The 14,143-nt window shown below is 36.5% G+C and overlaps 3 protein-coding genes across 6 annotated transcripts in view; all 3 read left to right on the forward strand.

The window, feature by feature from the left end:
• si:ch211-215c18.3 overlaps positions 1 to 8,636 on the forward strand; it is a 42,473-nt gene extending 33,837 nt beyond the window's left edge. The window contains exons 1-4 of one of the 4 annotated variants that reach the window (XM_005171952.6): positions 1,162 to 1,576; positions 1,990 to 2,075; positions 7,642 to 8,061; positions 8,247 to 8,636. In XM_005171952.6, the coding sequence (XP_005172009.1) occupies positions 2,036 to 2,075; positions 7,642 to 8,061; positions 8,247 to 8,353 (567 nt within the window). In that variant the 5' untranslated portion in view covers positions 1,162 to 1,576; positions 1,990 to 2,035 and the 3' untranslated portion in view covers positions 8,354 to 8,636. Of the gene's footprint in view, positions 1 to 1,161; positions 1,577 to 1,989; positions 2,076 to 7,641; positions 8,062 to 8,246 lie in introns of those variants that run through there. The other 3 variants (XM_002662013.8, XM_073952217.1, XM_073952218.1) reach the window with 3 other exon arrangements.
• Positions 6,290 to 7,049, forward strand: LOC141385703 (uncharacterized; the record flags this gene model as incomplete). Its single annotated transcript, XM_073951746.1, is given in 3 exon segments — positions 6,290 to 6,618; positions 6,620 to 6,699; positions 6,702 to 7,049. Coding segments are annotated over 3 exon segments (687 nt in total), but the record flags the coding sequence as incomplete, so codon positions are not given.
• Positions 8,637 to 12,206: 3,570 nt separating the features above from the next.
• On the forward strand, positions 12,207 to 14,107 carry thy1 (Thy-1 cell surface antigen). Its single transcript, NM_001313770.1, is given in 4 exon segments — positions 12,207 to 12,310; positions 13,005 to 13,068; positions 13,199 to 13,522; positions 13,744 to 14,107. Coding segments are annotated over 3 exon segments (465 nt in total). The 5' UTR covers positions 12,207 to 12,310; positions 13,005 to 13,028; the 3' UTR covers positions 13,845 to 14,107.
• Positions 14,108 to 14,143: the final 36 nt, after the last annotated feature.

A 14,143-nucleotide genomic window follows, 5' to 3' on the forward strand; every position in this document is an offset into this window, starting at 1 on the left:
TAACACCAGTTATAGTGTTGTATGTAGCAAACCCTTTCATCCAAACTTAAGTTCATATAGAGCCAACATTAAACAACTGACAGTAAACTATGGCAGATTTATTAGATGGCTAAATTATAAAACAAGCAGAAGATTTTTTTTTTAATGGAATTTGTATTTATTATTACAGTAAACATTTTTCCAAACCATGCTTCGTTTCAGTAAAAGAGTGCATAATGTGCTTTAAGATAGTTGTTTGACAGAGGTGACTCATTTGCCAGGGGGTAGATTGGTGCATTAAAGGGGAATTTTGAAAAATGAATGTTTGACCAGTTGTAAAAAAAACAACAAAGTCTCTCCTGTTTAGTGACTTGAGCTGGGGATTGGCAGCATGTAGTGAGTTGAGCTTCCAGCAGTGGTTCTGAAAGCCAGTATTCAATAAAGCCACAGATGTGGTCATTAGAGTTAGATCAGGAGGAGTGACGTGAGTTGGTTTTGACTTATTGAAGATGTACTGCTGTGTTCTGGATCATCTGCAAAGCCTTGGTTGTGTTTGTTGGAGGACCCACTATTGAAGCATTGCAGTAGTCTTGTCTTAATATTTCAAGTGTTTTGATGAATGACTGTACTGTGTATTCAAACTGGAAGGGTACGAATTGTGCCAAAGCTACATGACCAGGGCACCAGACCATAGAATGTGAGTGGATAAGCTCAGCTGGTCATCAGACTCTACCCTAAGGTTCCTTATTGTCCTAACTGGTGAGCATGCAATGTTGTGGTCAACTGATGGGTTTGCAGGGATTACAAGATTTTTTTAAGGCTGTAGATACTCCATCATCAAATCAGTTTTGTAATTTATGTCTCTCGACCAGAAAGTATGGTCATGGGGTTTAAATGAAAGATAGTGCCTATATCCTTGCAATAGTAGATTCTAGTGTGATATAGAGACCACACTGAGGTTGAGTAAATGGAGAAATTGATCCTTAAGGCATCTAGTTTGCAGATTTTTTACAAAAAGCTCTTTATTGACTGTTTATAAAGGAAGCAATGTGGGAGATTTGGGGCTTTTTTATGCAAGAGTCTCATAAACTTTCCTACTTGTTTACCTCCTTTGCACATAAAACTGCAAGTAAAAATGTAGTATGCATAGTGACCTCTAGTGGACAGTTTAAACTGACGTGCACCTTCTCAGATGCTGCGTCATCATTTGAGCGATCTAAATTCACACGGCCGACCAAATATAGCCTACATGTTGTCCTGTGGGGTTGTTTAAAAGTTCTATCTTGTCCATCTAGTTCCATTTAATCCATCTGGTTTTATAGGTACAAGCAAACGACAGCTTTTTATTAAGAATTGCAAGGGTTGCCCAGTCATTTTATTAACGGGAAAATCATTGAACGAGACATTTAGGATTAATTTGGCAAGGATAGCAAAAGGGGAGCTGTTTTTGTGCTCTGTTTCTTGTGCTGCATTCATCGCTTGACTGCGGTGGAGCTGCGGCTTCATCAGCATCAGCATCTCCATCGACTCGCGTCCTTCAGCAGGACCAGCGTGCCTTTACTTGCAGACGAGGAAACAGCCCGAATTTGTCTTAAAGGTAACAGAAAATGTCGTCTTTTAGCTAGCCTTAATTACCGCCTGTTTTGCATGTGCTCAGGTGCGATTATTTATGTAAAGGGAAAAATTCCTGTTTGAATGACTTAAAGTCTCCTTGAACAGATATGGGATGGGTCGGTCTGCGGTATGCGGTAATTTAGTTGCCTACTTTTCGTTTTAACCCAACCGAGTCTGGTATGTATGGTATGGGTATGTATATACCCATATGCTGAATATAATTAGTTTAGTAAATTGTAATGGTTTGATTTCGGACACTGAGCAATAAGACCGTCACCTAAAACAGTGGGCCACATAATGACCTTTGTTTTTAAGCAGGACAGTTATTTGATGTTTTGGATCTCACACATGCTTTTGTAAAATTAAGTATAACATCTTTACTGTTTTTCTCTACAGTTGCTCAGAGGCAGACATTTAATTTCGACCCTGCTAAGAAGAGGCAATGAAGTCTTGTCCGTCACTGGCAACTTGTTTTGTGTTATGTAAGTAATGTCCCTTTTAAAAATTGGATTGTATGAGGCCCATTTTTAAAGGAATAGTTCACCCAAAAAAAAAAAAACATTTTAAGTCAGTGAGTGTCAGATACCATGCATTTTATTTAAAAAAAAACTCACTTCACTAGTGAAGTGTAAGTAAATGATGAAAGACTACTCTAATCTATTCATTCATTCATTTACCTTCAGCTAAAGCCCTTTATTCTTCAAGGGTCACCACAGCGGAATGAACCACCAACTTATCCAGCATATGTTTTACACAGCAGATGCCCTTCCAGAAACAACCCAGTACTGGAAAAACAATACACTCTCCCATTTACACACATACACTACAGACAATTTAGTTTATTCAATTCACCTATGCCTCGTGTGTTTGGACAGTGGGGGAAACCAGAGCACCCGGAGGAGAACATGCAAACTCCTCACAAGAAATATCAACTGACCCAGCTGTGACTCGAACCAGCAACCTTACTGCAGTCCTAACCACTAAGCCATCGTGGTGCTATTCTAATCTATTTTAAAATGTAAAATAATTGACAGCTATTACTTTTAAAATATCAATTTTATTTACTTATATTCAGTTATTTTATTGTTTTAGATTTTAAATTTAACAGCTGAAACTGCTGGAGCTTTTAAAAAAAGCACAGCATACTGCAGTGCAATTTACAGTATATCTAAAGTGTAAATAAATAATAGACTTCATATTTTTATAAAAGAATCTTTCATAAGAGTGAAACAAGCCATTGGTTTCACTTCCGTCACTGATATTTGTAGATCCAGAACATATTTGATTAAAGCTGTGGTGTAGGCTGCCCACCCATTCTCAACTCAGTTGGTTTGTGATGTCAACATCATGTGATGAAGAGAATTAGTTGTAGAGTCAAAACAATTCTAGCATGACATTTGCTTTATAGCAAAAAAAAAAAAAAAAAGAACTATAGTCAAATATGAACAGTCATATTTAATTTTAGGTAATATAAATATTTTTGTATAATACAATATGCACAATACAATTTTGTTATTTCACTGGATGAAAAAAATGTAGATGGCAAATATGACATGTATGTGAAATCCAACACTGAACTTGTGTCAGATTTTCATATATTACCATACATCAGAATTCAATATTGGGCTGTTATAATCACTAAAGCTGTGAAAATTGAAACCAAAAACAAGCAATCAGTTCTGTAAAGTAAATATATATATATAAGACACCAGCATTTCAAGCGTGCATTTTAAATGCTGTTGAGTGGACTCTTAAACACAGCTGACTGGCAATTGTGTCTACATACTTAACATGTATAACTGTGATTCGCTACAATCACTGCAGGTTGAAAGTTGTGTCTATCAGCTGATCTGTCAGCCCATCTCTCATACATCTGCTCATAGACGGGTCCTCAGATATAAACAGCTTTCAAACAAACCATTGACTGTGTATCAGTGTAATCTCACAAGAGTGTTCAAATGATGATCACTGGAGCCAGTCACTGTCATGTCTGTTGAGCACACAAACATGTGGACATAATTAAATGTTCAATACCAATTAATACTGAAGTCAGTACTTTTGAAAAAAAAAAGGGCCATCTGACCAGTCAGTGCATGGTGCGCTTTCTGAAAAGAGGGGTTTATGAAAAGCAAATTTTCAAACAAATAGTTTGAGACTCTGTTGTTGTTGTTATTTTTATTTATTTATTTTTTTGTTACAGAAAATGTTATATTGGTATATATTATATTTGTAACTGACTCTTAAATATAAGTCAGGTCTGTGTTTTGTTCCTTCTGATTATTTTCTCTTTGTACTCTATGTGAGGAGAATAATGACACCTTGTTGTACCCACTTCACTGATATTTAACTCGACATGAATGAACAAGTTAGGGTTATGCAGAGGTATGTTCACATGATTTTGCATAGATATAGAACAGGTTGCGGAGCTTGTTACATAGCAGCAATAAACAAAAAAGGGAAAGTGCTTTGCGTGGTGAAAGGCTGAGTTTAAGAGCTTGATGGCCTGAGGGAAGAAGCTCCACAAAAGTCTATTACTATTGACCATCAGACTACGCTCATGCCAGATAGCAGGAGGGTGAATAGAGAATTGCCAGGATGGTTGATGCTTTTTTGGGCTCTGTTGGTGCAGAAACATGAGAAAATGAAAGTGTTTTGGGTGACACGGTGGCTCAGTGGTTAGCACTGTCACCTCACAGCAAGAAGGTCACTGGTTTGAGTCCCAGCTGGGTCAGTTGGCATTTCTGTGTAGAGTTTGCATGTTCTCCTCGTTTTCATGTGGTTTTCCTTTGGCTGCTCTGGTTTCCCTTGCAGTCCAAAGACATGCGCTATAGGTGAATTAAATAAACTAAATTGGCCGTAGTGTATGTGTGTAAATGAGGGTGTATGGATGTTTCCCAGTACTAGGTTGCAGCTGGAAGGGCATCTGCTGCGTGAAACATATACTGGATAAGTTGGCAGTTTATTCCGCTGGGGCGAGCCCTGATAAATAAAGAGACTAAGTCGAAGGAAAATGAACGAATAAATAAAATTGTTTTTATTGTACACATGTAAAATGGACACATGTAATTGTAGCTATAAGCTACATAAACTAAACTAGAAACCTTTAGTTTTTTTTTTTTTTTTTTTTTAGAAAGCTCACATTCAGACTTTTTAATTTAAAAGAAATCAGTTTGAATGTTTGGGTGGATATAGAACTAAAGATTTGTTTCCACTTAATTTTTTTTGGAAATCAAGCTTTCAAATCAAATGTCAAAATACTCTGTATTGGCATCATGATTTTTTTCAATCAAACATGGACACAATTAACACCATCATCTATAAGACGTTTTTATACTCGAAGAACAGCCAAGTTGCAGTGGGAATTAAAGATAACTGATCCAAACATCCCAAGGTAGTAAAATGTAACACAATACTGGGCAACAAATCAAGCCCATTTCCGCTTCCTGATATCTGCTCTTGCAAAAATATTTTCCATGGAATGCTGTTTTAAAGCATGTCAAAATCTACTTCGGTCAGACTCTCTGAATTTTGACTATAAAAATCTGAAAATGGAATCACAAATTAAGCTTTATGGAGCAATTGTTGTTGTTGTTTTTTTTACCAATGAAAGTGTTTATAATGCTGTAAACAAAACAAAAGTGTTGTATATATCACTTTTACATTGCCAACTTATGAATTTCTTTAGATGTAACCTATAAACAAGACATTTTAAGGTGTATTATATTGTTGACTTGTTTTTATATGAAACATATAGGATGTATTTGCTAGGCAAATCAAAAAGATGTGACATTTACCTATGCTTCCGAGAATCTCATGATCAGTTACTTTCCTAAATGTAGCTTTCTTACCACTGTCATTTTTGTTGTGCTTATTTTGGTATTAAGAGGAAAGCATGCAAGTTTCATCCTTAAATGGAAGTTATTTTTGGATTTTTGTTATCAGTATTTCATTGGAACCTTTCTATGAGTATATCTAGGTATTTTATCACGTTCAGTCTCTTGTACATTACGTTTGCATGAATGCGGTTTTGTTCACTTTGGTGTCATTAAATACTTGTATTTTTACACTCGTATATTGACTTTTTAAAGCATTTTTGATGCCATTTGCACAACAGGCTTCCATTTTTTCCTGATCTAAAATATAGTATATCTAGGTATCAGGGTTTTTCCAGGCTCAAAATGAGGTGGAGGTGGTATTTTTGCTACCTGAAATCAACTCATTTTGCAGTATTCTTGTGACCTTATCAAGTAAAACTATAATCTAATTTACAAAGTCTAACATTAAATATAATAAAAACATGACCAGGGGTTGAGAATCACTTGGGGTCATCAGCAACCATGACGGCCTGCCTGATTATTGGCAAAAGATGGAGGTGGTACAAAATCTGATGGAGTTTGCCACCTTGCAATTCTCTATATTTAGGGAAAAAACCTGGTGATGCAAAGGAACATACAGTGCATCTAGAAAGTATTCATAGACATTGTTTTATGTTACAGCCTTATTGCAAAATGGATTGGACAAATTTATTTAAAATTGTTGCAAATTTATTAAAAATAAAAAACCTGAAAAATCACACAGCCTTTTCCGTGAAGCTCTACATTGAGTACATTATGTTTCCACTTATTATTCTTGAGATGTTTCAGCATCTTAATTGGAGTTCATCTGTGGTAAATTCAGCTGATTGGACATGATTTGAAAAGGCATACACCTGTCTAAGGTCCCATGGTTGACAGTGCATGTCAAAGCACAAACCAAGCATGAAGACAAAGGAATTGTCTGTAGACCTCAGAGACAGGATTGTCTTGAGATACAAGGCTTAGGAAGGTTACAAAAAAATTCTGCTGCTCTGAAAGTTCCAATGAGCACAATGGCCTCCATCATCCATAAGTGGAAGATGTTTGGAACCACCAGGACTCTTCCTAGAGCTGGCCGGCCATCTAAGCTGAATCGGGGGAGAAGGTCCTTAGTCAGGGATGTAATCAATAACCCGATGTTCACTCTGTCTGAGCTCCAGCATTCTACTGTAAAGAGGAGAACCTTACAGAAGGACAACCACCTGTGCAGCAATCCACCAATCAGGCCTGTATGGTAGAGTGGCCAGACGGAAGACACTCCCAGCCAAGAATTTGTCAAAAGGCATCTGAAGGACAACAAACAAAATTCTCTGATCTGATGGGACTACAATTAAACTCTTTGGAGTGCATGCCAGGCATTACGTTTGGAGAAAACCAGGCATCGCTCATCACCAGGCTAATACCATCTCTCCAGTGAAGCATGGTGGTGGCAGCATCATGCTGTGGGGATGTTTTTCACCAGCAGGAACTGGAAGACTAGTCAGGATAGAGGGAAAGATGAATGCAGCAATGTACAGAGACATCCTGAATGAAAACTTGCTTCAGAGTGCTCTTGACCTCATACTGGGGTGACGGTTCATCTTCCAGCAGGACAATGACCCAAAGCACACCCTAAAATATCAAAGGAGTGGCTTTACAAAAACTCTGTAAATGTCCTTTAGTGGCCCAGCCAGAGCCCAGACCTAAATCCTAATGAACATCTCTGAAAAGATCTGAAAATGGCTGCACACTATCGCTTTCTTCCAACCTGATCTTGACAGGTACTGCGAAGAGGAATGAACAAATATTCTCAAAGACAGGTGTGCCAAGCTTGTGGCATTATATTCAAAAAGACTTGAGGCTGTAATTGCTGCCAAAAGTGCATCAGCAAAGTATTGAGTGAAGGCTGCGAATACTGATGTACATGTGATTTTTCAGGTATTAAATTTGCAAAAATTAAAAAATATATATATTTACATTGTTATTATGGGGTATTATGTGTAGAATTTTAAGGAAATAAATTAATTTAATCCATTTTGGAATACGGCTGTAACATTAAAAATAATGTGTAAAAAGTGAAGCGCTATGAATATTTTCCAGATGCACTGTAATGTTTCTATTAAAACAACAAATTGTTTATATCATTCTCACAAATATCAGCTGTTCCCTAAACATTAACAAAAGCCCAAATCACATTTTTGTGTTTGTCTCCCAGCAGCTTATCTGTCATGTATGGTGGGTGTAGTCAGCGCAACAAACCCTTACCTAAAACCTGGCTTTTTGGATTTTAACTCCTGGTTTTGGAACACCCCTCGAGGGCCACAGATGTTCTCCTGCCTTACATACATTGAGAAAAACCTCCAGGTTGACTGTGAATTCCCTGAGACCCACAAGATCCCAGGCCCATTCTGCGAGTTCAGACAGGATGGGCGACTCATGGGATCCACCTACCCAAATACTCCAGTCCAATTGATTCCTCATATTGAGGTCAGACGCCGTGCTAATGTCTCCCTGGTGTCGCCGAACATTTGTCGCCTCACCTGGATGCCAATGTCAGATGACCGCGCGTACACTTACACGTGCAGGGTGTACCAGGGCAGCACCTGGAAGGAGAACAGCATGGCATTCCACCAAAGTGAGTCTAACATGTCTCAGCAAGACTATTACCATATGCTGGAAGCCAACAAATATTTCCTGGGTGTTTAGTTTGAGATGAAATGTGTTGTCATATTTTCTTCTTTCCAAATTTGTGAGCTTTCACAATATGCTTTCTCAACTAGTGCTCTGTTGCTCATTATGTTACTTCTGTGTTTCAAACAGGAAATGTTCTGGTGTGCTCTGCATTGAGCGTATTCTTCCACACTGGACCGTGGATGTTTGCAGTTATGATATCACTTCCCATCTCTCTCGGGCTTCTGTCTGTTTGACTTCACTTCATCAAGCAGGCCAAAAGTCAAAGTCATTATCACATTTAACCACTTTTGGTATTTTAACTTCCGTGACTTTTTTGTTTGTTTTACAACCCCACTTAAAATGTATATGGTGATCGCCATCGTTACTGTATCAATATTCACTGTGAAATGGAATGCATCTGGCCCAAGCAAGTATACACTTTTAAAACAATGATCACAAACTAAGATGTTGTATAACTTTTTACATTGCCATTCAAAACCTTGGGGTCAGTATGGTTATTTGTTTAACAGAAATAAATTAATAATCTACTCAGCAAATTCAGCAAGGATGACATGTTTAAAGATAAGATCTATATATATATATATATATATATATATATATATATATATATATATATATATATATATATATATATATATATATATACCTTTTCTTTGGATAGGACAGTGAAGATTAAAAACAGGAAATTCCGATTTCCAATTCCCAAGCTGTGAATACAACTCGAGTTGCAGTGAACAGCATGTTATTATATATCAGCGCACTTAACCACTAGGTTTTGGTGCTGACAAGATATTAAACTTATAATATCTTAAGTATATTAAAGTATAAAGTTATGAAGAATTTCTGTTTTAAAGGACGGGGAAATTCAGCTTTGCTGGCACATATTCAAATATAAAATAATGTACTGTATAAATGTCCTGTATACATTTTTGTCCCCTAAAGGTTTATGGTTTATTTCAAGGGTTAAAAAAGACTTGAGCAGTTGTAGAGCGAACGTTCTAATGCCGAGCTGCTGAAAGCAACAACAAATTAAACAACAAATTAAACACAATAAGCACTATCATCATAAAAACACACAGAAAATGATGCCACTCCAGCTGAAACTCAGTTAAAATTACATTTATAATTTCTATTAAAAATCAGTTTTCAAATCATACTTTTTTCTTCATGAATGTCTGATCTTTATTAATCTTAAAATAAATTAAGATTTTTTTGGTTATAGAAGGTAAAGCCCTAGAACACACCTATTTGATATGCAATTACAACAGACCAGTGGTAGTTCAGAAATGTTGGAGCTGAAGCAAACTAAAACGAATCAAACTCCATCTGATATTGTATAAAAAACATCACACCAGCTTGATCTTCAAGTTCATTCATTTTCTCTTAGCTTGCCATATTTATCAGGGGTTCCCACAATGGAATGAACCGCCAACTATTCTCTCATATGTTTTAGCCAGTGGATGCCCTTCCAGCTGCAACCTAGTACTGGAAAGTTCTTTAAATTTGCTTTTAGCTGTTGATACCTTAAATCTTAAATTTGTTTAAAATTTGTGGGGGCTCGTCCGGGATCACAGTACATTTGAAGTATTATCATAATATCTTCTTTGCTTTTACCAATATTACCGACCCCAAACCTTTGAAATGTAATGTATTAATATACAATAGTTTAATCAAAACATTTCCAGTCAAAATGATTCTTTTTTGTGTGTGTGTGTAATGAAGAGATCATTTATAGTCAGATGAATGCAGCATGATTGTCAATTGCATTGAATTCTAATGAAAAATTTGCATAAATGTATCCGCAGAAGCTTGAGACGATCAGCCATTCAGCATATCTTTACCCTACAGTATTCTCTGTTATAAGAAATATACATTATTATTTTAATATATGGCATAGGATCTTTATATTCAACTGTGTGCTTCCTTCAAAACAAGTCATAGTAGCTCAAAAAGATGTTATACTTTTTATTCCTGACATTTTTGTAATCTTTATAGAAACAACTGAGTGAAATCCGTAATCTGTAATCTCATTGGTCAGTTGGCTGGTTTATTGATCCTTGCAATTTGTCCAGTACAAAATGCATTGCACTACCTGATCATTGTCTGTTTATCACCTTTATAAGGACAACTCTGTTTGAAGGACATCACCACTGATGACATATTAAATTTCAACGCTCACACATGATGCAACTGAATATCCTGTACAACAGCTGAAGGACTTTTTTCAGTAACGTTTCAAGGAGAAGAACAACACAGACCTAGAACAGTACACAAGTGCATAAGAATGAGTCTAGCTCAATAACTATTCTGATGAACACTTACATATATTTATATGTGTCTTCCATTATGCTTGCATGCACAGTGCAGATGCTGTAAGTACACGTTTAATTGCACTGTACTGTTTAGCTGCTCTTGCACATGCTTTTTTGCACCAACTTTAAGTGCCTTAAGTTGACTTAAGGTATAATCTGTGCTTTTGCAATGTAGTGCTTTGTTTCATTTTTGACCATAGTGACTCACAAAGACTGCGTAGCAATATGTTCAAGCACTAACACGCACATTTCACACACTAATTGTCTTTGTACTCTCTTCTTTTACTGTATCTTTCCATCACTTTGTCTTATCATTTAAAGGATCTACTGAGAAATGTCACAGAAAACAATAAAGGAATGTAGAGTGTAACCTGTGCAGATCTTTTTACTTACAGCAACATAGATTTGAGATTATTTGTTTGAATCAGTTACAGTTATTCTTGAATAGATAAAATAGATAAAAACAGAGATTATGCATGTCTCAAGTGTGCTTTATAGGACTTCTTGGAGTTTTCAATGCTGAGAGCCTCAAATATGATGACTTTCTTAAACGGGTCAGCAATCTCAGTCCTGGAGGGCCTGTGTACCTGCAGAGTTACGAACAATGAAAAATTAATAAAGTGTAAAGCATGTTCATCATCATTTATTTGTAATCTGTGCAAGGTATATCAAATAATTTGCTTTTAAGCTCTATAAATAATTAAAAAGATGACTTGCACAAAAAAGTATTACAAAGGCCTATTAAAGGGACAGATCACCAAACTGAAAATTATGCCATTATTTACCAACTCTTAACTTGCTCCAAACCTGTGTGAGTTTCTTCTGTTTAACACAAAAGAAGATATTTTAAACAAAGCTTGAAACCTGTAACCACTGACTTCCTCTTTGTTTTTCCTACTATGGCAGTCAATGGTTAAAGGTTTTCAGGTTTCTTCAAAATATCTTCATATTGTGTTCATCAGAATAAAGAAACTTGAAAAGGTTTGGAACCACTGGACGGGGAGTAAATTGTGAGTATTTTTATCAAACTGTCCTTTAATTGTTAAACTTCATCCCAAAATGAAAATTAAGCCATAATTTCCTTAACCTCAAGCTATGTGTACAGTACACACCTTCACAATTGGGGCTGTATTAAATAATATCCTGGCTCTTCCCAACTTGTGAATGACAGTGAATGATACAAATGATTTTGAAACTCTTAAAAGCACAACCAGTCATTCTATAAGTAATCTGACTTAAGTGTGTTAATGAATGCTTTCGTAAAGCGATTCGATTTCCCAGAAAAAAAATACATATAAAACTTTCTAACCTGTAGCGAGGAGAAAGACCAAGGACATTATTTAATAAAATGTATATTCTGTTTTGTCCAAGAAGAAAATCATACATGACTTGGGAGAGATTGTGTTGGCTTGGTGTTTAGTTGAAATATTCCTTTAAATGCATGCTTGTAAACAACATCAATAATGTAGACAACATTATAATCAAACGGATGGCTTTTAACGTATTTTTATTCATTTGAACTACTTCTGTAACCCAGTCCAAAATCAACCTTGTAATACTTTTTTCAAGTGAACAGTAAAAAAGTGAGGCTTATTTAAAGCGTGTGGCGATTTTTTTAAACAAAGTTGCTCAACAAAGAAGCCCGGGTTATTTTCTAATTGCTATCTTGTTGATTTCTTGAATTGTAACTCGTACACAAGTTTCAGCTGGTCGTAATGGGCAGGTCGTCGTCATTTTTTCTAATGACAAGGCGTGATGTAGCTTAAGTGGGCGTGCAGCCTCCCCTTACTTAATCTCTGCCTTCCTGAAGGGATCACTACTGAGGGTATTGTGTCTATAACGCAACATCTCTAGCATTCTTGAGCAAAGAAGGATAAGGTAAGAACTGCATCAGTCTAATTAGCTTTCTTTTGTAACGTGTATTGACATCAATCTCAAAGACGCCACTAAAACTGGTACGTGTAGCGATCAAACACAATAAATGTGTTTGCTATCTTGACTTATGTTCCTAACGCCAGAAAATGCATTTATGTTTAAACGATACACTTTATTGCTTTAAATGAAAGAGGAAAGACGTGTTTAAATGGGTCTCTAGGGCTTCCTAACTACTTTTAGATTACTGCAGAAGCGCGAGGCATTTTTCCCCCCAAAGGTTTCAGAAGAATCACAAGTTCAGTTTTAAGAAAAGATTCATATGTAGGGGAGTTCTTCGGGCATCAGTGTTATCATTGACCTTAAGTCAAGGGGTCATTAAGGTGGGGTCCATGCATATTGTGCGTTAATTGTGTATTTAAATGTATTAGTAGCCTACTTGTGTAGAAATGGATATGGAATGTGTTAAAATACAGATTTTTGTTTGTTTGCTTGTCATGACCACACCCATATTTGCCACAACTATGGCAGTCTGGACCCTGCCAGGAATAACTTTTTATCCCCTTTTAAACTTCGCACATGCATCTAATTTGCTTTAAGCCCTTTAACCACATCTCCTAAGCTTTCTGTACATTATGCAGTATTGACGTAATCGGTTCAATTATTGTGTATTGCCTAACATGTCATCTTTTGGCTTCAGGTTTTGCTGTGCACCGTGATCAGGATGTTGTGCTACACTGCCTTTGCCACTCTCTTTTTACTTGGTAAATTTCAATAAAGGAACATTATTATTATTATTAGCATTATTATTTGAGTGTCTGTTTTGTACCAGTATTCCTAAAAGGTTACACCTCAAAACTAAGCTGTGTTATGATTGTTTTTTTTTTTTTTTAGGTGTTGTTACTGCCCAGACATCCCTTAGGATTACATCCTGCTTGACTAAAGACCAAAACCTTCAAATGTCCTGCACCTTCACTCCAGCTCCAGACACCAAGCTCTCAAAAACATGCTACTACATGACTGACAATAAATTGATTGGCAGTACCAACAGCAGCAGCACACCAGACAGCACGTTCAGGAACCGTGCCAATGTCACCATTACTGATAACAAGTGTGACCTGTATTTGAAGGGTTTACCAGATAGCAAACCTGCAAACTACACTTGCTTTATCAGACAGACTGCCTCACCGGTGTCAATCATTCAAACTGTGGACAAGAGTAAGAGCAAACTTTAACTTGGTGTCTTTTATTATTATTATTATTATTATTATTAGTAGTAGTAGTAGTAGTAGTAGTAGTAGTAGTAGAGTGTGTAACTTCCATAAATGCTAAATATCATAATCACTTGGAACTGACAAGCAAGTTCCTCTGTTGCATGGAAATGAATGTGACTGGCAGATGGTGATCAGGCTGATGTTCTTCTTTTTACTTCCTCCCAGGTAAGCTTCAGACCTGTTCAGCGTGGAGTGTTTTGCAACACAGTGGAGTAGCGTTCCTGTTGGCCTTCCTCACTTTCCCACTGTTGTCAGAGCTTCTGTGAGCATGAATTGGATCTCCTGAAATAACTCTACTCCCACAAAACTTATTCTCAATCCTCTATCTTGCAGAAGTTTCATATAATTCTGAAATCCAAAGTCTTCTGACTGTTTTAATTTGTGTGTGTACACTGGTTCAGGTTGTGCTGATGTCAAACACTGTTATATCATGCATGTCCTTTTTAAATAACATGTGCTGTTGTAAATGTGAACCAAATGCTTGGCATTGTTTTAATTATTCTGAAATAAAATATTATTGTACTCCCTATTGGTGTGGTGAAGAGTCAAGTCATAAACATGCCCT

The sequence above is a fragment of the Danio rerio genome, chromosome 5 (genome assembly GCF_049306965.1).
Source record: "Danio rerio strain Tuebingen ecotype United States chromosome 5, GRCz12tu, whole genome shotgun sequence".
Classification (NCBI taxonomy): Eukaryota; Metazoa; Chordata; class Actinopteri; order Cypriniformes; family Danionidae; genus Danio; species Danio rerio.